This window comes from Tenrec ecaudatus, chromosome 15, assembly GCF_050624435.1.
Source record: "Tenrec ecaudatus isolate mTenEca1 chromosome 15, mTenEca1.hap1, whole genome shotgun sequence".
NCBI classification, from domain to species: Eukaryota; Metazoa; Chordata; class Mammalia; order Afrosoricida; family Tenrecidae; genus Tenrec; species Tenrec ecaudatus.
The window spans coordinates 53,489,112-53,512,389 of record NC_134544.1 but is presented as its reverse complement, the minus strand read 5'-3'; the positions used below and the strand labels follow the sequence as shown (position 1 = coordinate 53,512,389).

At 52.6% G+C, this 23,278-nt stretch overlaps 2 protein-coding genes across 4 annotated transcripts in view; one reads left to right on the top strand and one right to left on the bottom strand.

The window, feature by feature from the left end:
* Positions 1-506: 506 nt before the first annotated feature.
* On the top strand, positions 507-22,260 carry RMC1 (regulator of MON1-CCZ1). 2 transcript variants are annotated; one of them, XM_075533063.1, is made up of 20 exons: positions 507-562; positions 1,250-1,326; positions 4,529-4,613; positions 5,600-5,656; positions 6,741-6,827; positions 10,811-10,951; positions 11,219-11,322; positions 12,668-12,757; positions 12,854-12,959; positions 13,766-13,877; positions 16,032-16,076; positions 16,276-16,329; positions 17,412-17,540; positions 18,014-18,120; positions 19,714-19,833; positions 20,100-20,177; positions 20,616-20,720; positions 20,812-20,880; positions 20,972-21,191; positions 22,149-22,260. In XM_075533063.1, the coding sequence occupies exons 3-20, from the start codon at positions 4,530-4,532 to the stop codon at positions 22,226-22,228; spliced, it is 1,788 nt and encodes a 595-aa protein (XP_075389178.1). In that variant the 5' UTR covers positions 507-562; positions 1,250-1,326; position 4,529; the 3' UTR covers positions 22,229-22,260. The 2 variants fall into 2 exon arrangements, with proteins under 2 accessions (XP_075389178.1, XP_075389179.1); XM_075533064.1 differs by lacking the exon at positions 19,714-19,833.
* Positions 22,246-23,278, bottom strand: part of NPC1 (NPC intracellular cholesterol transporter 1) — a 65,221-nt gene continuing 64,188 nt past the window's right edge. For both annotated transcript variants that reach the window (XM_075533061.1, XM_075533062.1), the window contains exon 25: positions 22,246-22,796. In XM_075533061.1, coding sequence (XP_075389176.1) covers positions 22,714-22,796 — 83 coding nt within the window. In that variant the 3' untranslated portion in view covers positions 22,246-22,713. The remainder of the gene's footprint in view (positions 22,797-23,278) is intronic.

The following is a 23,278-nucleotide window of genomic DNA, read 5'->3' as shown; positions in this document are numbered from 1 at the left end:
TCCCGGGCGGATTCCCGGGCCGCACACCCCGGACGGGAGGAGGGAGCCACACGCAGGGGACTCGGGTCGGGCAGGATGACGGCGCCAGCACCTGACCTCGGGGACCCGCAAGGCCGTGGGGGTAGCGCCACCATCACCTCCCGGGTGGACCCGTGAGCCGCTGCCCTCCGAGGTAGTGAGAGAAACCTCCCGCGGGGTGGGGAGCGCCGAGGGGGCGCGCGAAGGCTAGTGGGCCCCACAGGTGCCTGCCGGCCATCGCCCGTTTAATCGCAGAGGCGCGCGGTCACGTGCCTGGAGTGGGTGGGGCGTGGCACCCGGAAGCTGCCTGCGCGCCGGGCCGCGATCTGTGCTCGGGCCGCCGCCGCCGTGCTCTCTACCTGCAGCGCCCCTCGGCTGGCGACCGCCCCGCTCCACGCTGGCGGCCGCCCCGGGAGCCCCCGCCGCCGCCACGGCGCCCGCCGCGGCCGAGGACGGCTACTACCTGGCGCTGAGCGAGCGGCCGGTGCAGTTCGAGAAGGCGAGCCCCGTCAACTGCGTCTTCTTCGATGAAGCCAACAAGCAGGTCCGCGGCGGCCTGCGCCGCTTCTCCCCGCCGGCGCCCCGAGGGCCGCCCCGCGCGCCAACCCGGGGCCCGAGCGACCAGGCCCCGGCCTGCCTTCCCTCCGGCGCGGGCGCGCGAGCCGGCGCGCCTCCTTCCCGGTCAGCTGGGGAGGAGGAGGTCGGGGTGGCGGCGGGTGGGCCATGCAGAGCCCAAACGGGGAGGAGGCCGCCCCCGCCCGACCGGTGGTCCCTTTGGTCGCCTTGACTGGTGATCCAAGTTGCAGTCCAGGGTTTAGACGTGGAGGTTTTCATAATGCTCGGGATTGTGGGGAAGGGGAGCAGGGGAGTGGAGTTGCAGGACCCCCAAAGCTTTCAACCTTGGAGTCAGGGGGACCCCAGCCCTGCGGGGCCCGGACGGGGCTTGTCTGCAGTGCACGCTCCTATTTCTTAAAATCCACGGCGGGCGGTAAGTGAGGCTACGCAGTGGGAACTGCGACCAGTGACGTAGAACATGTGTAGGAATTGGTGAATGCTTTTACAACAAAAAGTTGTAAAAAAAAAAGTAAAATGAAAAAGGATGGGTCTGAACACAGGAGCCCCAGCAGGTTGATCGGTGCCAAGGTCTTTAGGTGGAGCTGGGGCTGCAGGAAGCCACCACCTCATTGCCTAGTTCACTCAGGCCACTGACCTTGCTGTTTCTCCCCCTCAGGTTTTTGCTGTTCGGTCTGGTGGAGCCACTGGGGTGGTCGTCAAAGGTCCAGATGATCGGAACCCCATTTCCTTTAGGTACCAGTCTATTGATTAACCGTAGCATGCAAACAGAGGGGTGGTTTTCTGTCGCAGGATCAGAAGATTGCTTTTGAAATTGTGTCATTTGCCTGCCTCCCCTGGGTGCGTGCGTGCGTGCGCGTGTGTGTGTGTGTGTGTGTGTGTGTGTAAGAGAGAGATCTCATTTGTTGGGCCAGGGGCAGCGGTTGTGCAGCCTTGGAGGTAGGTGTTGGGTTTGCTGTTGGTGTGACATGCATGGCTGCTTCCCTGTTGATAGCCGAAGCCCAGTATTTCAAAGGAGGGTGCCTACTGCCTGGCACTTGGACCGAGCAAGCCAGGGCGTTGTGTGCCCGTGTCTGGTTTGGGTTTGTTTCCCTGGCAGAGCCTTTGCTTTCATTGTAAAGAGCAGCCCTTTCACTTTCAGCAGGAACCCCCGAGGTGGTGGCCTGCTATAGATGAGGTCAGCTGTTCAAACCCACCCGCTTCTCCAACGGAGACAGATGAGGCTCTCCGTGCCAGTGAAGTTTTGGGTTCAGTCTCAGAAAGCTAAAGGAGCAGTTCTTCTCTCCTGTCAGGTCACTATGGGTCGGAACTGACGGGGTGGCAGTGGGTCTGGTTGTCTTGGTTTACTTTCAGAAATGTCTTGCTATCAAGGTGATAAAATAGCTGGTCCTCTTACCTCCTGAGATTACCGAAAAGAAAAGTACAGTGGTAGGCCCTCAATTCAATGATGTCTTAAATTTTCTTTCTTTTTTTTAACAGTTGGCCAGTGTTAATAGGAAGTGGCTTTTGAAGTAGAAAAAGGAACCAACCCCTTTGTGTGTCGTTTTGCCGTTTGTTAGGCAAATGCTTAAGGCAGCTCCTGCCTTACGCACCTGGCACATGAACCGTGTGGGATGAGTCTGGCATCTGTTAGAAGGACCCCTGGTGGCACTCTGGGTTAAGTGTTGGGTGGCAACCACAGGGTTTGGAGGTTCAAGACTACCCACTACTACTTCACAGGAGAAGGATGAGCTGATGCACTCCAGGAAAGATTTATAGTTTTGGAAACACGACAGGATCAACTCACTTGGTGGCGGTGGGCTTTGGGGTTAGCCTCTTTAGAAGGACGCAGAAGGATGACAGTGGGAGATCTGTAAGTGAACCGGTATTGTTGTGTGATAGGAGCGGTGTTCGAGCCTTGTTCAGAGGGTTGTGGGAGCCCACCAGGGGTGTCCTGGGCTGGAGATGCCAGGGCTTCGAGGTCAAAGGAACCCCAAATGCAAAGGGGACCAAGCAGAGTGTTAGGGAGCTCCATATGGGTGGGACTGAAGATCAGGGTGTCCATGAGGAAGGTGCTGATGGCGCTGGCAGGGGCTGGCTTGAGGATATATTTCTCTGGAATCAGGGCTTTATCTTGATATTGAGAATTTGCCAAGTGGGGTGTGAACATCAGTATTTGGAGTGATTGTCTGGTTTGCAGCATTGGGGGTAAATGCAACTTGTCAGCGTCCAACGAAGCCCCCCACAAACAAACAAACAGTGCAACAACTAATCCTACTGCCACCAAGTTGAATCTGCCTCCTAGCCAGCCCACAGGACAGAGTAGAACTGCCCAGTGAGTTTCTGAGACTTAACTTTTATGGGAGAAGACAGCCTCCTCTTTCTCCCATGGAGCGACTGGTGGGTTTGAACTGCCAGCCTCACGGTTAGCCCAATGCTTATTCCACAGCCCCACTAGCAGGACCATTAACATAGCTTCAGTAGTCTGGGGAGAGTGGTGGAGCCCGAACTTTGACTGCTGATGGCCGCTTCATAGGCAGTGAAGGGTGCCGTAGGCGAGATGCGTCGGTCAGTAAGATGTTGAAAATAGAGCAACCCTGTGAGGCTCTAGATCCGGGGCCACAGCGTGTGAAGATGACGATACTGAATGACTTTATTTTTAAGCTTTTTATGAGGTACAAAGACCCCTACTGGTGTTACAGGAGCCTTGGTGGCTTAGTGTTTACCCATTAGGCTTCAATCCACAAGGTCAGCAGTTCAAAACCCCCGTCTGTCCTATAGCGTAGCGTTGCTATGGCAGTGAGTTTGGTTGGGTTTTTTGAGTGGTGGTGGGGGATAGGCTTTGGATTGCTAACCACAAGATCGGTGTTTCAGATCTGCAAGCCAAAACAACAGCAACAAAATTCACTGCCATTGAATTGATCTAACTCACAGCTACCTTATAGGACAGAGTAGAGCTACCTCCTTGGGGTTTTTAGATTGTAAATCTGTACAGAACGAGAAAAGCTCCTCTCTCCTGTGCAGAGCGGCTGGTGGTCCTGTTTTACATTGCTGACCATTCGTTAGCAGTTCGCAGCCCAATGCAAAGCGCACTGTGCCGCCAGGGGTCCTTTACAGAGGGGAAGGAACCTTTGCTATGAGTCGAGCCAACTTAATGGTAGTGGGTTTTTGGGGGTTTAGCAGGGTATAATTGACACATGATTAATTTACATATTGTTGAGTTTTGAATAAAGAGACCTTCACCACAATTGAGATAATGAGCATATCCATACCCCCAAAAGTTCCTCTTGAATTTGTGTTTGAACATGCGTGTGAGGCGGTTGTGAGGCTCAGTATGTGGGTGGAGCCTGCCGGAGCACTGGCTGGTTGGGTGTGCATGTCAATGAGACTGCTCTGTGGACTCCTCCTTCCAGAAACTGTGCTGGGAGAAGCGATGCAGAGGATGGCGGTCCTTCTGTGCAAGGTTATTGTGTGGACCTACCTGAAACACACCCAGGCCGCACTGCCGTCACGTTGATTGTGACAGGCACCTTATGTAGGGCTTCTGAGACTCGGATTCTTTATGGGAGCAAACAGCCTCATCATCCTCCCTTGGAGTGGCTCATGAGCTTGCACCTTTGACCTTGTAGTTAGGAATTCAGTACCCAACTCCAGGGTTCCTTGTGTACATGTAGCCATGTGTGTAAGATAACTCTCAGATACTAGTGTATTGTGATCCCTGTTCTTTAGTTGCTTATAATACCAAAAGTTGCTCCAGCACGCCATCTGCCAGCTGCATTTTGTTAAAAGGACATTCTAGTAACTCTAGAAACATAATTTTAAACTGGGATTTGTGTTTCTTCCTGAATATTTGCCTCATCTTTTGTCTGCTCAAAAAAGTAAAAAGAAGTAAAGAAAATGACCGTAGCCAGAATTCCGTTCTTAAATGTAACCCCTAATATATTCTTTCCTCTTCAAGAATGGAAGACAAAGGAGAAGTGAAGTGCATTAAGTTTTCCTTAGAAAATAAGATTCTGGCTGTGCAGAGGACCCCGAAGACCGTGGTAAGCCGTCCCTTTCAGGGCAGTGCAGAGAGAGGTGCACCAGGGATACTTGGGCAGAGCCATTTCTTGTTTAACCTCGGCCTCTGAAAGATGAGAGTGAGACTTGAATGGATAAGCAAAGGCTATCCTTACTTTATCGCTCTCTCCCTCTTTCCCCCCCTCCCCCAGTAATTTGGAACTTTGGTTGATAGCTAGCAGTGTAGCTGATGTGAGGTGCATTTTGATGCTTGATGCATCCGCCTCACTGAAGTAACCGTTTATTCCCAGCTCACCTCGCGGAGGGCTGGATCTGATAGAAAGGGCCAGTCAGTGCCCTGCGGCTTGTTGGCATCTTAGCTCTCTGAGCATTCGCTGTTACTGGGCAGGAGCGACAGGACGGCTGGCGCAGATGGAGAAGAGTCTGCGCTCTGCTCTTCCAGCAGTCGTGCTCCAATTTCTGCAAAGCCTCCTGCATCACATAGCTACACATTTCTCTGACGTCAACCACCTGAGGCAGGAATCTGCAAAATCATTTCTAAACTATAATCCTTGGTTTCCCAAACTTACTTGGCCTGACACCCTGTTTTGGGGGTAGAGGTGGGGGGCTGAACTTACCCAGCACCTCCCCCTGTAATTAAACACTTTGGTATTGTAGCCCACTCTCTGGGATAACGTGTCAGGGGTTGCTTTTGCAGCCCTGTTGGGTCACTCCAGCGCCCTCCAGGGGGCGGACTCTCCCTCTTCCGGAAACACTGCCCATTTGAATGAACTGAATATTTGCATTAACCTTTTTAAAACTTGGCTTGTCAACCTGCTGCTGCTAAGGATAATCCACAATGGTCTTTTTCACGTTCCTGCCTCTGGGTTTTGTCAGCTTTTTCGGATGCTTTTCCATGAGTGCTTTTCCTGTCTGCTGTCTTCCAGGCTCAGGCAGGCTGGCGTACATTACACTGCCAGTTCCAAACCCCTCCACCTGTGTGTGCGTGTGTGTTTGTTTTTTCTTTCAGGATTTTTCTAACTTGATCCCTGATAATTCTCAGCAGGAGTACACACAGGAGTGCAAGGTATGGGCAGGGACCACACCCCACTTCAGCCACTCTCGGCTGTGTGGTGCCGACATGGTAATGTGGTGATGGGCACACCCTGGACATTATCCTCCTGCTGCGGCCTCGTGCCTGTCAGCTCTGGGGTTTGGGACTGTGTCTTAGCTTTGGGGGCCTGTTTCCCTGAGAGCCAGGAGGGTCCAGTGGGTGATGGGTGTTAGATAGGTGCTGCTGTTGGCACTGCCACCAACTGGCTGTGCGGCTGGCTCAGCACTCGCAGGCTCAGGCCAGAGCCCCCTGTGTGGAAGCGTGTGGGCAAAGGAGTTTTTTCCCTTATGAATTATGCTTTTACCCTTGACCGGTGTTTGTCATGCCCTCCCTTCCTCCGCCCTGGGTGCTGGTTCTAATCCACGCTAATGAGATTTGCTGGGGAGAGCAAATCTCAGCTCACGCCAGCAGCGTGGCACTTCAGCAGGCTAGCAAGCTGCTCTCTGCAGCTCTGCAACAACATTGCTGAGTGAGTTCAAGGTTGGCTCCTTCACACGGAAAGACCCCTCCGTCCAGGGACCCAGCTCCTCACCAGCCCACACTTCCTCTCCGTGACACCCCACCAGCCATCGTCCGGCTGGGCCTCACCAGCCTCAGGCCCAGGGCAGTTCTGGTCATCAGTGAGCCCCATGTGGTCTCAGGGTCCCCACCCCATTGTCCCCATGGAAACTCCTTAGCCCCGAGGCTTTTCTATTGCCTGTTTTTTATTTAAATGACGTTGGATTCCTAAACAGGGAAGTGAATGCCTGTAAACTCTGCTTAGGGACCTTTCTAAAAACCTCCGTCTTTTTCCTCTGCTCCATGGACTGAAGGAACGAAGGTCCAGGGCCTTCAGTGAAGGGGGAAAGACAGAGCAACTGTATCAAGAAGACAATTTCATTACTTGATAAATAGTCAGATCTGGGTCACATTTAGTAAAGACCTAGCAGTGTCAACAGCAGGGCATTTCAAAGCTTTTGAAAAGAGTTGGACATTATTATAGGATTTACTTTAGTTGAGAGGAAGGAACTAAAAGTAGCGTTTCTGTCTTAAGTAAGAAACTTTCTGTGATTTTCAGACCAAGAATGCCAACATACTAGGATTCTGCTGGACCGGTTCAACTGAAATTGTCTTTATAACCGATCAAGGAATTGAATTTTACCAGGTATTATATAACCCGTTTCTGTTTGCTGTGGAAAGTGCAAGGAGAGAACCTGGGCAGCCTTTCAAATTCAGCATTAAGTAGACAGTTTTGGACTTCTAGAGCTTTAGTCACTTGCTTGGATTTTTAATCATCCCTAGTTATAACTGTGAGGAACCCCGGTTGCACAGTGGGTTGTGCTTGGGCCTGCTAACGTCAGGGTTAGCAGTTTAAAACCAGCAGCTGCTCCGTGGGAGAAAGATGAGGCTTTCTACTTCAGTCTAGAGTTAGCATCTCAGGAGCGGTTCTGCCCTGTCCTATAGGTTCACTCGGGGCTGGTATCAACTCTATGGTAGTGAGTTTGGTTTTGGAATTAGTAATACAATATGTACTTTTATAAATTACTTAAACACTACGAACTTTAACTGAAAACGTCACCTGTAGCCCTTAGAGTAACATTTTGTTACGTGCTGTTGAGTTGGTTCTGACTCATAGTAACCTTGTGTACAACGAATGAAACACCGCCCGATCCGCACCATTCACACTTGCTCCTATGTTTGAACCAGCCCACGTTTCTGATACCATGTGAGTTCATCTTGTGAATCTGCCTCTTGTTCACTGATCCTTGACCTTACCAAGCACGATGACCTCTTCTCTAGGACTGGTTCTTCCTGGTAACATGTCCAAAGTAAGGGAGGTAAATCTCTAAGGAGCATTCTGCGCCTGACTGGAGCGGTTGTATTCTCAGTTACCTCATAGGCCTGGAGAAGCTGGACAGCGAATAAGAAGACGAAAGAAGAACAGATGCCTTTGAAGTGTGGTGTTGCTGAAGAATATGGAATATTCTGTGGACTTTGAAAAAAATAAATGAATCTGTCTTGATAGGTGTATATCCAGAGTACTACTCAGAAGAGAGGATGGATCTGAAAAGGATCACATGAGAAGCTCCTGGATGGAGTGGGAGACACATGGGAGCAAAACCCCAAATTATCAGAGAGACCAGGTTGACTGGTTGGGTAGGGATTGATGGACCCCCCAAGACTATAGCTGCTGTTTACTCTTTAGCTCTGAACTCTCTTCTGTGCCGGAATAGTCCACCGCTTGATTCAAAGGGGCAGCGTTCGCTCACAGGGTTAGGAAAGGAGGGGGGATGGACAGAGGAAACATGGGGAGGAGGGGGAGGGGGGATGGTGCCTGTGGGGGACCGCAGTGGAGTTGTTGAAGCAACATCTGTGCGAATTGCTGGATGTAAAACTGATCTCCAAACCTTCACCTAATTCACAATAAAAGGCTATTTTTGAAAAAGAGAGGACCGTGAGACTTCCTCTCACTGAGTTTAGAAATAACGACCTTGGCTACTGGTGCATATTCCTCCAGCACTTTCTACACAGAACAAACCTCGTGTACAAAATGGCACGGTTGCGTCTCAACTTTGCCTTTCCCGCCTCTCTTTTTCTGCATGGCTCTATATCTTAGATGGGAAACCCACAGGGCAGTTCTGCTTGGCCGTGATCTGCTAGGATCGCTGTGAGTGGAACCGTCTCGGTGACAAATGAGGGAGTATGAGTGATCTGGACATTTTTCTGTGTTTGATTCTTGTAACAGGCCATTGTGTGACTATAGGAGGGGCTTCAGAAAAACTGAAAACAATGAAAATTTTAAATTAAGATAATGGAATCCCCCCACCCCCCTTTCGAAGCTCCCTAGCACTATAAGTTATCTGCCCAATTACCCATGTTTGGACATTGGGCTTGTTTTTACCTTTCCCCCTGCAATTTCAAACAATTCTGCCATGAATGTGCTTTTAAACGTTTCTCATATTCTTGAGTAGATAAATTGTTGGAAGAGGAACTGCAAGCTAGATGTGAACATATAAAAAGCCGAACACTGTACTGGGATCACTTTAATTAGCTTTGTAGCAACCTTCATTCCCACATCTTTCTAAGAATTGATTAATATCACTTGATAACCAAACAAAACTGTCTTGGAAGAGCTACTGCCAGAATATTCCTTGAGACGGGAGTTGGCAAGCCTTTGTCTCCCATGCTTTGGACATGTCGGGAGAGAGAATCTCTGGACGGACATCATGCTTGGTAAAGTAAAAGGGCAGTGAGAAGGAGGACGGCCTCAGAGAGATGGAATGATGGGGCTCAGACAGCCGTGGGGAGGGCAGAGGCCCGTTGTGCATAGGATGGCCATGCGCCGGAGCCAACCCAACAGGACCTAACGACAGTCAGTGGACATTTACCAGCGTGCGAGGTGGAAATACACTTTGTGTTTGTCGTGTTGAAGGAGCTCAGGCTCTTTCGTGTGCACGCTGTGTGTTTGCATTTCTTGTGTGGTGAGCGGCCTGATCTGTGGAGCGGGCGAGACGGTGCTGTGGGTAGGGCTCCTGCCATGGTCGTCAGAATGCTCTGACACTAGCTGCGGTTCCTACCATAGTGCTGTGGAATTTGTGGATGGAAGAGACATGCCTGGTGAACATAAGACAGGAAGGGTTGGTGCAGTGGGGCTCTGGAATTGGGCCGTCACCAGTCTTTGTAAAGGCCAGCAGAAATAAAAACAACTTGAAACAAGTCCCCTGAAGGCAAACAGGACGTGTGCAAATGCTTGTATGGGAAGGATTGCTGGCTCTACAAAGGGTTTCTCGCAGTAACCATGCAGAACTGAGTACCTCTGTTCTCTGCAGTGGCAATGTCTTCCGATCTACTTTAATAAATAAGTTAAAAAGAAAGGCATCTTGTTCACAGCCATCAGGTCAGCCCCTGCTTCACCGGGACCCCAGGCACAGTGGAACAGAACAGTGCTGGTCCTGCACCATCCTTCTCAGAAACAGAAACAAACGCACTGCCGTCAAGACCACTCTGACCCAGCTACTCTGTTGGACAGAGTCGGGCTGCCCCTGTGCGTGTCCAAGGCTATAAATCTTAACCAGAGCAGACAGTCTGAGAAGCAGCTAGTGAGTTGGAGCAGCCATCCCTGTAGCACATCCTTATTTAATTGTACTGAGGTCACAGGCTCCTCCTCCCCCAGACTGTTAGGTCAATTCCTCAGGGCTGTGTTCTTTCTGGGAATGTTACCATCTTAGGGGCTGCGGGGTGCCATGCAGTGTGCCCTTGTGTATCAGGATACTGAAACACTGCTTTAAAATGCATTAAAAACCATGATCACGCACAGTCATGTACAGATAGCTGTATTGGAAACAGCGAGCCTCTCCCCAAATCAGTGCAGCCTGGGGTTCCTAGGTGGTTCCCAGGTGGAAGGCAGGTGTGCTGCAAGCTGGGGGAGGGCCGTTCCAGCCGAGCTCTGAAGGGGCCGGTGGGTGACATTTTCTGGAATGAAAGGGGTTGTGTTGTTCCCTGCTGTCCCCTATGGCTCTCGTTGCTTTGACCAACGGGCAGATTCCGTAGCCTCATGGAGGAGCCCTGGTGGCACAGTGCTCACACGCTGTGCTGCTAACCCCCAGCAGTTCCTCGTGAGTGAGTGAGGCCGACAGGGGTTTTCACTCTGTAAAGAGTCAGCATCTCAGACTCACAGGGGCCGTCCCCGGTGGCTGTGAGTTTGGTAGCCTCTCTGGGTCTTCCGTCTCACCTGGGAAGAAGAGCTCTGGAGGGCCTGCCCCACAGGGGTGTTGGCAAGAGTAAGCACCTGCTGTCGAGAAGCCTCGGTGGCGGGGCTTCCACGTTGGGCTGCTTCTCTCACAAGGTCAGCCCCTCGGGAGAGCAAAGAGGCCTTCTCCTGTGACGAGTTCGCCTCGGAAATCCACGGGCAGATCCGCTCTATCCTGTAGGGACACTTGGAGTCGGGATCGACTGTCCACAGCAGGGAGGTGTTTGGTTTGAGGAGAAAGCGCTCAGTACGGAGCATGATAAGTGGAAGCTCCTGCCATTGGCAAAACTGAAAATGTGCCCTTTAACTTCACGGCGGCTTTCCCATCTTAACGCCTGCAACATTCTCCCAGCATTTTGTGTCTTAAAGTGGCTTTTGTTTCTTGAACTGTGCCTCAGGTTTTACCCGAGAAGCGCAGTCTGAAGCTCCTGAAGAGCCAGAGCCTCAATGTGAACTGGTACATGTACTGTCCCGAGAGCGCCGTCATCCTGCTCTCCACCGCCGTCCTGGGCAATGTTCTGCAGCCTTTCTACTTCAGGGTAAAGGCGCCTTCCCTGCCACTGGGCCTCTAGCGCGAGCACCACTACAGGGCAGCCTGCCAGCCCTTCGCCTCCCCAGGGAGCCTGCCTGCCTGGAAGATGGGGGTGGGGGTGGGTGGGGTGGGTGGGGGCACTGTACTGGCGGGGGGCTGGCAAGGATTGCTGGGAGGGCACAGTGTGCAGCCTCACTGACTGTTCGCTGAGAATGCTAGACTACTTCAAGGGTTCAAGTCAGCTGTCTGAAACACCTTTCTCCTCCTTAAACAGGGTGTCACCATGTCGAAGCTGCCCAAGTTTGAGATTGAACTACCAACGGCACCTAAGTCAACAAAACTTAGCCTTTCTGAAAGAGATATTGCCATGGCTACAATGTATGTGGGTTTGGGAAACTCCTCTGGGTCAATGGGTCTTATTGGTAGTACCAGGAGTGCTCTGTAAGCAGTGATACTCTGTGCTTAGAACACATAGAGACGTACCCCCAACCCCGCTTAAAAGCCAACAACCCTTCACCGTCAGGTAGACCCTACAGGGTACACTAGAAACACATCTTAGCATCTCCAAGACTGTACATTTTTATGGGAGCAGATAGTCTTTCTCCCAGGGAGTGGCTGGTGGGTTAGAACTGCCAACCTTGTGGTTAGGAGTCCACTGCTTACCCTGCTGCACTCCAGTGCCATTGAGCCCACCTAGTGCCCACATTTTATGATTGTCAAAAAAAATTGGGGGGGCATTTTTTTAACTAGCATTGTGATTTCATGGGAGATTTTCTCCAATGTTGGCTGATAAAATGAGAACGTTGAATTGCTATTTCTTTGTTACCATTCCATTTTTAGATTTCCCTTTTTGTCTGTGTTGAATCGCAGCCAAGTGTTATTTACTTTTCTTTTTAGCTAAAATATTGTAATTGATAAAATAAGAAAAGAGTGTGTCCTTAATCCAATAAACATGGAAGTCAATGAGTTGACATCAGAAAGTATGTTATATTTGGAAAGGTAATATCTCCGCTTTACATTATGAAAATTCCAGACCTGGTAACCACAACATGGTAACCACAACCCTCTCTCCCTTCCACTCATAACCCAGAGTCCTCAGTTAGCCAACTTTTGCTTCTGAGTTACTTCTGAGTCTTCTGTGACCTGCTTTCCAATTTCCAGACTTTCTACATTTTAGCAGCGGAATGTTCTTCTTCTTTCCCTTTGGAGGATACCTGTAGCACCCTTTAGTTCAGGAAACAGGTGAACTGGGATCCATCCTCGTGGCGGTGGAGGTGGGAGAGCTGCTTGTGTGTGTCTCCCTGAACTTCCCGTGAGGGACCCAGGAGCAGAAAGTCGTTCTGGGGACAGCTTCACCACACTGTTCATTAGACCAGGCTTACAAACGTGTATTAATTCCATTCCCAAATGCAGAACATTAGAGGAAAGGAAGGCGAGTTAACTTATCACTCAAAGCTAACTTATCACTCAAACTGCATTTCCACTTTTTTTTTAACCTGCCTAGGTTTGTGTTTTTCTTTTTAAGTCATTGTGAGCAAGTAGTATTCGACTTTGCTTTCACTTTCACCCAACTGTCTCATAGGCTTTTCCTGTCAATGTTTTTTAATTGGCTGCAGAGTTAGTGAGTAGCTTGTGCTTTATCTCATGCTGGCCGGAGTGTTCAGCGTCTGGAAGGGGCGGGATTTCGGTGGCCAGGCGTGACGTGTGTGTGTCCTCCGAATAGATACGGGCAGCTCTACGTACTGTACCTGAGACACCATTCCCGCACCTCCAGCAGCACCGGGGCCGAAGTCGTCCTGTACCACCTGCCACGGTAACCTCCCAGGCTTCGCGCGGCTTCCCGTCCCTGACTTTCAAATACAAACCCGAGCTCACCGGCCTGTGGCTTGACCGCTGTGTTCTCCTGCAGAGAAGGCGCCTGTAAAAAGATGCACATACTGAAGTTGAATAGGACGGGCAAGTTCGCCCTGAACGTGGTGGACAACCTGGTCGTCGTTCACCACCAGGACACGGAGGTAGGGATTTCAACCCTGTCCGCCCATGTTCGGGCATCACAAAAGGGCAATCACAGACCTTTCTGACCCAAGGATTGTTCTGATGCTGAAAATGTTGGTCTTCGGGTGGAAACCTGGGCTTGAGATTCTAAAGCAGCGGTTCTCAACCTGGGGGTCAAATGACCCTTTCACAACCCAAAGGGGTCGCCCGATTCATAACAGTGGCAAAATGATACTTATGAAGTAGCAACGAAAATAATGTGATGGTTGTTGGCGGGGGGAGGGGGAATCACCACCACACGAGGCACTGTATTAAAGGGTGGTGGCATCAGGAAGGTTGGGGACCACTGACCTAGAGGGTCTTTAAAAGCTGTGATTCCCCTTCAGTTAACCAGAAAGTTGCTGGGGCCATTTGCCACGTGTGTCTCACGGCCGCCCATGTGCCGCGTGAGTGAGTTTGGGAGGGAAGGAGGGAGGCTTTGTGTTTCAGGAGAAATAGGATGACCTGCTACTCCTAGACCCTCATTAATTTCGTTAACTGGGGGAACGGGGAGAACGGGGCCTGCTGGTAACACCCAGGTGGGCTTGTGGATCACTGAGGGATGAAGCAGGGCTGAGATACGGTGGAAAAGAGCGGTGGGGAGCACTTTGAGCTCTGAGGAAGCATGCCATCAACACCATCTGTGAGAACACAGACACGTGACAGGAACGGGCAGTTCCTCAAATCAGAGCTTCCAGAAACCGAGTACAGAGCAAGATGCAGTGTAACGGAAAGAGGGTCCAAACCATGGTCGGCTCGGGCGTCACACTCTTCTCCTGTGCCTTAGACGTCAGTCATATTCGACATCAAGCTGAGGGGAGAGTTTGATGGGGCGCTTACCATCCACCACCCAGTGCTGCCTCCGAGATCCATTCAGCCCTACCAGCTCCCCGCGGCAGGTGAGGTGGGCCCTGGGGGGTCTGCCCATGCCAGCAGCTCGCTCAAAACGACCTGAGGAGCGAGTCCCCAGATCCCCAGGGGTATTTACTCGATGATTCTGCTAGGCTTTTAAAAATTCTACTAATTCCAAAAGCTTTGCTTAAGGTTGTGTCAGGACAATGGATTTTCATCCAGAGAAAATAAGCCTTTCTCTTGCCCAGCTTTAAGCCGGAGGGCTTTGCCTATTCACGAAGCCGAAGGCTCATTCCTCCTTTCTTAGGTGGCATGGAAACCGTAGTTTGCCTGAGCTCGGTCACCCTGCCTGAACCGCGCCTGCTCAGTGCCACTCTGTCGCAGTGAGGATCAGTTTTTCTGACTGATGGTGCACGGTGATCAGCCCCCCTCCCAACGGGGCAGGTCGGTGGGAGGCGAGGGAGGAGGGCAGGATTCGGGGCACAGGAAGAGCCCGTTCTACCCTCCCTCCGCTGTCATTCAGCTCTGCCCTGTGAGAGCAGGCGCAGGGTGTGCGCAAACCACAGCGGGAAGCTGCCCGTGTGGAGCTCGGTGGTGCGGTCCTGGGAGGGAAAGGAAGTACTCGGGAGTTTGCGTGGTCTGCGGTCAGCCAGGCCTCTAACCTTTACCAGGAGGAGTTGCATCCTGCCAGCACCCACCTTGACTGGCCATCCGGCAGCCCATGTGGCTGCTTTGTGTCCGGGGCCCAGGGAGGGATGAGCTGGAAGCTGGTGAGCTTCCTGGCCGGGTTGGAGAGCGAGAGCGAGGCGCTGGTTCTCACGGAGCCTCTGGGTGGGTCCCTGCAGCCTCTTCTCTCCAGGGTCTTCCTCCTCCCCAGATAGTAACAAGGACACAGAGAGAAGCGATGGCTGCAGACCCCCTGCTGGTACACTGGGGGGACAGACACTAACAGACAACCTGTGGGTGTCTAAACACTGCTGCTCTGACCCAGCTTTGAAGCTAGTCAGGTTCTAATCAGCTGGCCGCAGTACCACAGGCCAGGTGTGGTCAGAGGTCCACTGGCGCAGAGCCTATGTTGCTGCCATTGATTTGATGGAGCCCAGGTAGTGCTGGGGGCGAGGCATGGGCTGCTAAGCTCGAGGTTGGAGGTTCAAACCACCAGCCTCTCTGCAGGAGAAAGATGAGGCTGTCTGCTCTCGTGAAGAAGGTTTACAGCCTTCAGAACCCCAGCGTCACTGTGCGTTGCAATTGCTATCTGTGGGGTTGATTTCATTGTTGGTTCTGGGGTCCCAGAGAGTGCGGGTTGGTGAAGCACTTTATTTTTCTAAATGTTTTCATTACAATAAGTTATCTATAACAAAGGGAGGCCTGCTGTCACAGTGGCTAAAGTGCTGGACTGCTAACTGTGAAGCCCGCCTCGGGACAGAAACCTCGCCATTTTAACCTTCAGGTGTTCAGTTCATGGGCATCAGTTTACTACTCACGATGTTGTGCAGCCAGTCACCACCGTGCACTCCCAAATCTTCCCATCACTGGGGCACCCCCTGCCCTGCCGAGAGAACACCCTCTGGGGGGTTGCTCATGGGGACCACTGCTTCCAACCAGCTGGTCAGAACCCGCCTTCTGAAGATATCTGGGTGGTTGGAGCCAAGCAGGCACCATGGAAGTTTGTAGGGTTCGTTTTCCAAGTGTGCCAAGGGCTACCCCCTGCAGGTCCCAGGGCGCCAGAGTGACAGTAGGGTGTCCATCTGGGGAGGCTGTTATGAGTCTGCATGCCCGGCTGGATCCCTGGGCCCAGGACGAGCTCTGGGCAGTCAGAGTGGGTGCGGAATTCTTTCTGTCAGCCACCAATTGAGATACTCCCGCCGCTTATCTGGCTGCTCCAGGGCCCCTGGTACACATGTGGCACGAGCCTCTGTAAGGACAGACCACCCGCATGGAGCGAGAGCATTGGCGTGCTCTCCTCTTCCTGGGATGATGCTTCCCCAGGCTGAGCCCAAATTGTCCTCTGCCCCCCCCCCCCCCCGCTCCCGAGAGGGACCCGATGTTCTTGGGCAGTGGAGCACGACACGTCACGTCACACCGTCCTCATCAGAGGCAGAGCTTGCAGACCACACTGCACCTGGGGTACCTGGCATTCCAGCCTCTTCTGACAGCATCGTCCTCCATCCTCACACGGTTGTCCTTTTCTCCATTTGTAGGGCCTGCTTCTGTGACCAGCCAGTCTCCTGTTCCCTGTAAACTCTGTATCCTTTGAGAAGGCTTTGGGCCCTACCTGCAGACGTGGTGTCTGCTGCGGCCAGGTGTCTTCAGAGCAGTCTGGGAGCCATTGGAGCCAGGCCCCCGGGGAGACTGCCTGGCCACCTGGGGCCCCCGCCATATGGGGCAGAGTGAGGCCCTCTTTTTGTTCTCATTTCTCCCTGTGCGGTTTCCTATAACCTGTAGATTCTTCGTCCTGGATTGTCTTCCAGCCTGACATCATCATCAGCGCCAGCCAAGGTAGGTAGGTTGGAGGAGGCAGCTGTCCTAGTATCAAGGACACTGCCGATGACTTGGGGTGATGGCTGTCGTCAGTGAGAGGGCACTGGCGGTCCAAGGTCGGGGCTGAGATGTACTCAGCTGCCAACCTGAAGATTGGTGCTTTAAACCTACCTAGTGCAGGACTGGGAGAGGGGCCTGACCATCTTCTTCCTTAATGGTCACAGTCAACAAAGTCCCACAGGACGGCTCTGCTCTCCGCACCAGGGGTCACCACAGGCTGGGGCCCACTCAGCAGCCACGAGCTTGGTTTAGTTTTTGCCTTAGCCAACCAGTGTGCCCACGAAATCACATTGTCGCCTCTGCCTCTGCAAGGATCCATGCTATCTGTGGACCAGGCCGGGGAGGCTTGAGAATGTGTTCCCTCAAGTCGCTTTTCAAGGCGAACCCCAGCTAAGAAAGACTGCCGCGGGCATCTGGGCACTGGACCCCGGGGTTGATAGATGGAACAACTAGCAAATTCCATGGACTGCCCCGTGAGTTAGCTTCTAGACCTGTTTCCTACAGTAGGCGATAACCACCCCGGGAGCGTGCTGCATAAGTAGATGCCTATGCTTTAAGAGGTACAAGCGTTTTTGATTACCAGAGGGAGGCTGACTTTGTTTTTCCTGCAGTTTAAAGGGGGCAGTAGGCCAAATAAGTCTGGGAACTAGACTAATGGCGAGAACAGAAGTGAACGCCCCATGGTAACACCTTTTCCTGCCTTCAAGGACATACGGGAGGCCTGTGAGGACGGACCACAGGGACTTGTCACCCTCCGTGGTTAGGGAGCTAGGTCATGGGTTACACATGGAGCTAATACCCATGGGGTCAGTGGTTTGAGCCCACCAGTTGTTCTGAGGGGGATGAGGCCGTCTGCTCCTGTCGAGGTTTAGTCTACTGACTCGAGGGCACCTTCCCACCACCTTGGACGCGCCTCTTAAGGATCATCAACCAGCACCAGCAACGTGTGGTCCCTGTCATCAGGTCTGCACCCACTGCCCCGGACTGACTTCAGGTCAGGCTCAACTGGCCCGCTTCATCTCGCTGCCTCTTGCATCCAGGTTACCTGTGGAACCTCCAAGTGAAGCTGCAGCCCATCGTAAACCTCGTGCCTGACAAAGGAAGGCTGATGGACTTCCTGCTGCAGAGAAAGGACTGCAAGATGGTCATCCTGTCTGTCTGCTCGCAGAGTAAGCGCTCCGCTCCTCTTAGAGGCCGGCGCTGCCCATCACCTCTTCTTCCTGGGAGGCGGATCCCATTTCTCTGCCATGTCTGGTCCTGGGACCCCATTCTTCACTCGCCGGGTGGCTTACTTAGCCTTGTGGAAAGGCTGCTGAGGATGCCCAGAGCTGGCAGAGATTGTGGTGGGAAAGACTAGAAAAGCCCACGTGGACGGTGGTGGGTGGGGGGCGCTCAAGCAGGCTGCTTCCTCTATCTACTGCTGCGCTGTTTTCAGACCCTCAGGCACTGAGCAGTGCTCATCCAGGAATAATCTGCTGGTAACTGCACTAGCTCTTTGTGGTGGTGGTTCTCCTGGGACCCGGGCAGGTGGGGTGCATAATTTCTGGGGTTTGTTTTCCTTCCTTCTGGGTGCACTGGAGTTGTTTAAGTTCGCAGCTGCCATGTAGCCCGACTGACGTGGGTGTGTACGTTGTCCTTCCAGTGCTGAGTGAGGCCGACAGAGCCACGCTGCCAGTGATGGCCACTGTGTTCGACAAGCTCAATCACGAGTACAGGAAGTACCTGGACGCCGAGCAGAGTTACACTGCGGTAAGTGACAGTGCCGGACCGTTGACTACGGCTTCCCTGTGCTCCTCACCACCCCACTCTTCCCCCGTGCGTTTCCTAATTTGTTGTAAAGTGGGGCTCCACTGTTGTTGCCATTCTGGGGTTTGCCTTGGGCTGAGGGCAGAGCACGCTAGGGGTGGAAGGGGGATGTTTGCAGGCCAAGGGCGGGGTGCTCTAGGTGGGGCGTGAGGGGGATGTTATTCCGGGTCCCCGCCTCTCACGAGCTCGAGGCTGTGTCTCCCTGGCCGTGCCTCCCGCGTCCTGTGTGTGATCTCAGTGCCACCAGACCCAGGGCTGCCTTTGTTCTGAACAAAGCGACTCAGTCTCAGCTCTGCATTCTCTCATAGCCCTCTCCGCCGAGCCAGAGCCCAGAGCTAGTGAATTAGAAATGGAATTGTACCGTCCCGTCATCTTCCCTTTTAGGATGTGAGGATGATACAAATTAGGCTCGCCTGGGGCTTCTGGACCCTACTGGTGAGCTGTCAGACTTGGTTTCACGGAGTCAGCCTCAGACACGTGTCAGGAGGGGCTGGTCACGGCCTTCCACTGTGGCACACCGCTTCTTCTGAAGCCGGAGAGGTTTTGGAGGAGGGGCATGCATTACTTCATCATTGCTTCATCTTGAGGAGTCTAATCCGTTCCCAGGGGAAAATGCAGGTGGCTTACCTGAACACAGCCCCAGCCCCTCCCTCCCCCTCAGAGGGCCCGAACATGCCAGTCAGGGAGGCCAGGTTACCCGCCTTGGAGCTTGCCTTTGTGGCTATCCTGGATCCCACACATTGAGCTCTGGGAATCCCTCCCAGAATGGCACTTCCCGCGTGGCTAAGACACTTCAGAAAACGCCAAAACTGAGCTTGGCCCACAGCAGTGCCTGGAGTTTCTGAGGTCAGCAGGAGGGTCTCGGGCCGACGGACTCCGCCCCACCCCAGGCAGCTACCTTGTAACAAGGTCGCGAGGTGATCGGAATGCACACAGATCTAAACTGCTTCTTAAAACCTCTGTAATGCAGTCAGGGTCTTCTCACTCACTGCCATCGAGTTGATTCTGACTCAGTGACCCTAAAGGGCAGGGCAGAACTGTCCCCTGTGGATTCCCGAGACTAGCCAGAGTGGCTGGTGGCTTCGAACTGACCAGTGTGTAACCCACTGTGACCAAGATTTTGGGAGTTTTTGCTTAGGATTTCAAACTCCAGATAGAGATGGTCACGTGAAAGTGCAACTAAAGATCCTCCATTCTTCTTGGAGAACAGAGGATGGAGCGGTCAGTGAAGAAAGCTCGGGAGTGGTTTCAGATTTAAGAATGATGCATCTTTAGAGAAAACCTGGCGTGGACGTGTCTGATCCTGTTCTCTGTGAACAATTGGGTGCTTATAGGAGGACCCACACGACCACCTAGAACTCTGCCCCGCCAGCACTGGGAAAGAGCCTTTCCCAGGTAGTGCAGGGCTGCCCCTTCCTGTTCACGCCTTGGGTTCACTAGGAACTCAAGTCTTTTTGGATGACGCGGAAAGGGCGCCCTTGACTTAGTGGACGATAGTGACCACGATAGTGACCACATATGTGCTTCTCGCTTTAGGCAGCGGAAGCAGGACAAAGTCGAAGTAACCCGCCCCTAAAAAGGCCTGTGTGGATGCAAGCCATTGTTGACCAGTCCGACATGTACACCCACGTCCTGTCTGTGTTCACGGAGAAGAAGGTGGGACGCATATTTGAAGAGGGGACTGGGGGATGAGAACCAGGGGAGCAATCTCGGGTGTGGGCCGAGCACTCAGTTTGGCTTCTATTCAGGCCAAAAACAAGGCAGTAATTAATTACGAAGCCGGGAGGACTGATTCTGAAAGGATTTGGGCAAAACCAGCCTCACAGAACTATGGAACCAGTTTAGAACGGAGAGGAAGAAAGGGAGATGGGTTACCAAGGCAACTCCTAGTATTTCTGGGTGAACTCTCTTTTTCCTCGTAGGAGATGCCGCGTAAGTTTGTGATCTCCATCCTGATGGAGTACATTCGCTCCCTCAACCAGTGTCAGATCCCAGTGCAGGTACCTTCACCGGAGCAGAGGTTTTAATCTCTGTGCTTTCAACAGAAGCCCCATCACAGTGGGCCATGCCACGGACGGCCTGGGAGACACTGGAAAGATCCAGGCACGGGGTGGGGGTGGGGGCCTGCAAGAGCAGATGTCTACACTTAACCTGGATTACGGGCTAGAGGACATCCAGTGTTAATTGCCAGGAGGTGACAACAAGTAATTTTCTCATGGGGGGGGGGGTGGCAGCCACGCCTTCTTGGGAACCTCTAGGCTAGAGGAGGCCCACCGTGTATGTGCCGGGAGAGCTTGCACAACTCCATCGGAACTCTGAGGGGCTTCCCTGATACAGTCACTTTGGTTTAGTTGAACGGGGCGGGTCCTCATGTCTTGCATGGCCTCATTCTCACCTGATGCGCAGAGTATTTCTCACCTCTCTCCTTCTGCCCTCAGCATTATTTACATGAACTGGTTATCAAAACCCTCGTCCAGCACAACCTCTTTTACATGCTGCACCAGTTCCTGCAGTACCACGTCCTCAGTGACTCCAAACCTCTGGTATGTACCGCCCACCAGATGACCACCCCAGCAGTGGTGAGCGAGGAACCCGGCCTTCCGTCAACAGCTGGGGTGGGACTGTCTCTTTCAGGCCTGTCTGCTTTTGTCCCTGGAAAGTTTCTACCCTCCCGCGCATCAGCTCTCTCTCGATATGCTCAAGGTAACTCAGGCCTCAGGGTTGCCAGCTGCCCGGAGAAATGGCTGTTCTTGTGCCTGGAGCTTACCCGCAGTGTTGTCTCTCTCACGTCTAGAGACTCTCAACAGCAAACGATGAGATCGTAGAAGTGCTTCTCTCCAAACACCAAGTGTTAGCTGCCTTGCGGTTCATCCGGGGCATTGGTGGCCACATTTCTGCACGGAAATTCTTAGACGCTGCAAAGCAGACTGAAGACAACATGCTGTTCTACACTATATTCCGGTTTTTCGAGCAGCGGAACCAGCGTTTACGGGGGAGCCCCAGTTTCACGCCAGGTAAGATGGCTGTGGGCAGCAAGCCAGGGCAGCCTCGAGTAGCCAAGAGTCAGCATTGTGAGTGGGACCGGGGTGCCGCCTTCTGTTAGAGCTTGGCGGGGAGCAGCTCTGGGTTGGTGTGCCAGAGGGAGGTTTCCTGACTGCAGCCCTGTGGCCCCTGACTGTTCTCTCGTGGAGTGAATTCTGGAATGCCACAGGCCTGGCCCCCAGCCATTCTCCCTAGTGTATTCTGGACCCTGCATCAGCTGGAGCTCCCAGGGGAGGGGCTGTTTGGTAGGGACAGGCTGGACTTTGCTGTGACCGGTCTTCTAGAGAAGCAGTGAGGAGAGAGGATGATGGGTACTGGTTTTAAATGGCCTGGGCCTCATGCTTCATCAGTGTTGAACTCCACACCAAGCTGCCAAGTCAGTTTCAGCTCTATAGGGCAGGGTGGAACGAATTGCCCCTGTGCATTTCTGAGACTCACTTAAAAATAATCATTTTACTGGGGGCTTGTACAACTCTTACTACCATCCATCCATCCATCCATCCATCCATCCATCGTGAGACTTTTTATGCTACATTGGCCAGTCACTGGTATCTTTAAATAGCTGTGAATTCTAAGGCACTTTCAGAATGAGGGTGGAATCGTGACTCAGCTCTACATCAGGCCGATGAACTTTTTATCACTTAGTGTGAGGATGCCCCCCCGTCACCACAACAACAGGTGACAGTCTCTACCAGCAGCTTCGCTTTGACCCACAACAGATGGTGACTGGCAGGGACTGGTGAAAGGACACTTTTGCAATGGCCTGGCTATGTGTTACAGAAAGAGTAACTCGAAGCTTAGGGAGACAGTCTTTTATATTAAAGAAAAAAAGTCAAACCCCAGTACACACCGCTGGGTGAGAGCTGGAAAGTGTTCTCTCGTTTCCCCCTTGGGTGACCCGGCTTGATCCGATCCGCTTTCCTTTGCAGGCGAACACTGTGAAGAGCATGTCGCCTTTTTCAAGCAGATTTTCGGAGACCAAGCTCTAATGCGGCCCACCACGCTCTGAAATAAATGACTTCCTAGTTGAATGTGTACAAAGTTAATTTATTGCATTAATAAAGCTCCTTAAAGTACAAAATGTTATAATAAAAGTATCTCTACAATGTTCTCGAATGTTCCTAAAAATATGGTCTAGGATTTGACGGCTTGCTCCTTAGAAAGGAGGGGTATTGCATTGACTGGCCTTGGAAAGTGTCAGTGAGCGGGTCACGTCCACAGCCACGGCAGTGTCGCCTCCAGCAGACCACACAGCAAGGGCGCGTTCCTGGAGAAGGTGGGAGAGACGTCCCCTTCCGAGGTGCCTTCAGCTTTCCTAACACTGCGGAAGTCCCCCTTGCATTCCTGAGTTTCAGTGCACTACGTGGGGAGTGGTTGTTCCCCAGCCTGGAGTCTTGTAACAGCCAGGGTTCGGTTCACCTTGGTGATGCAGCGCGTACCGTGGAAACTGACAGGCCCTCAGACACAGCTCAGTCACCGAGCCCTGGCGGGGGGCTAGAAATTGAGGAGCCGTTCCCGCTCTGTGTCTTTATAACGCTCCTGAGTGGTGCTGCTTTTGGCTTTATTGATGGATGGTCCTGTGAGATGAAAAGATTGAGTCATTTCTTCAGGAGCAAGAAAGCATCTAGTTAGTCAACATAATCACTGTTTTCGACTCCTCAGGCAGCTGGGGTTCCCCTTTACACCTCTTTCAGTGCTGCTCAGGTTACAGAGCGAGAACTCAAGCAAATGATACTGTCCTTCAGCCTTCCATGTTGATGCAAGCTGGAGTGGCCACCGGAGATGGCAAGCAGGGGACGGTCTCAAAGGAAGCAATGAATCGGAAGGCAGCTCTAGGCGTGGGACGGACAGCATGTCAGTGAGGGTGACGGGCACGCTACGCTGCTACACAGCGCTGCTGAGCAGGGACCTAGCTGCAGGTCTGTGGCTGGTCACGTGCCTCCGGTCAGTGGGAGGGAGTCTAACCTACTAACCTAGGGCTCATTTCAGGCCTCACTTAGGGGCAAGGCCTCCATTTGCAAAGGAAGTGGTCTGAGCAAGCAGGTTGCCCTCATGTGAG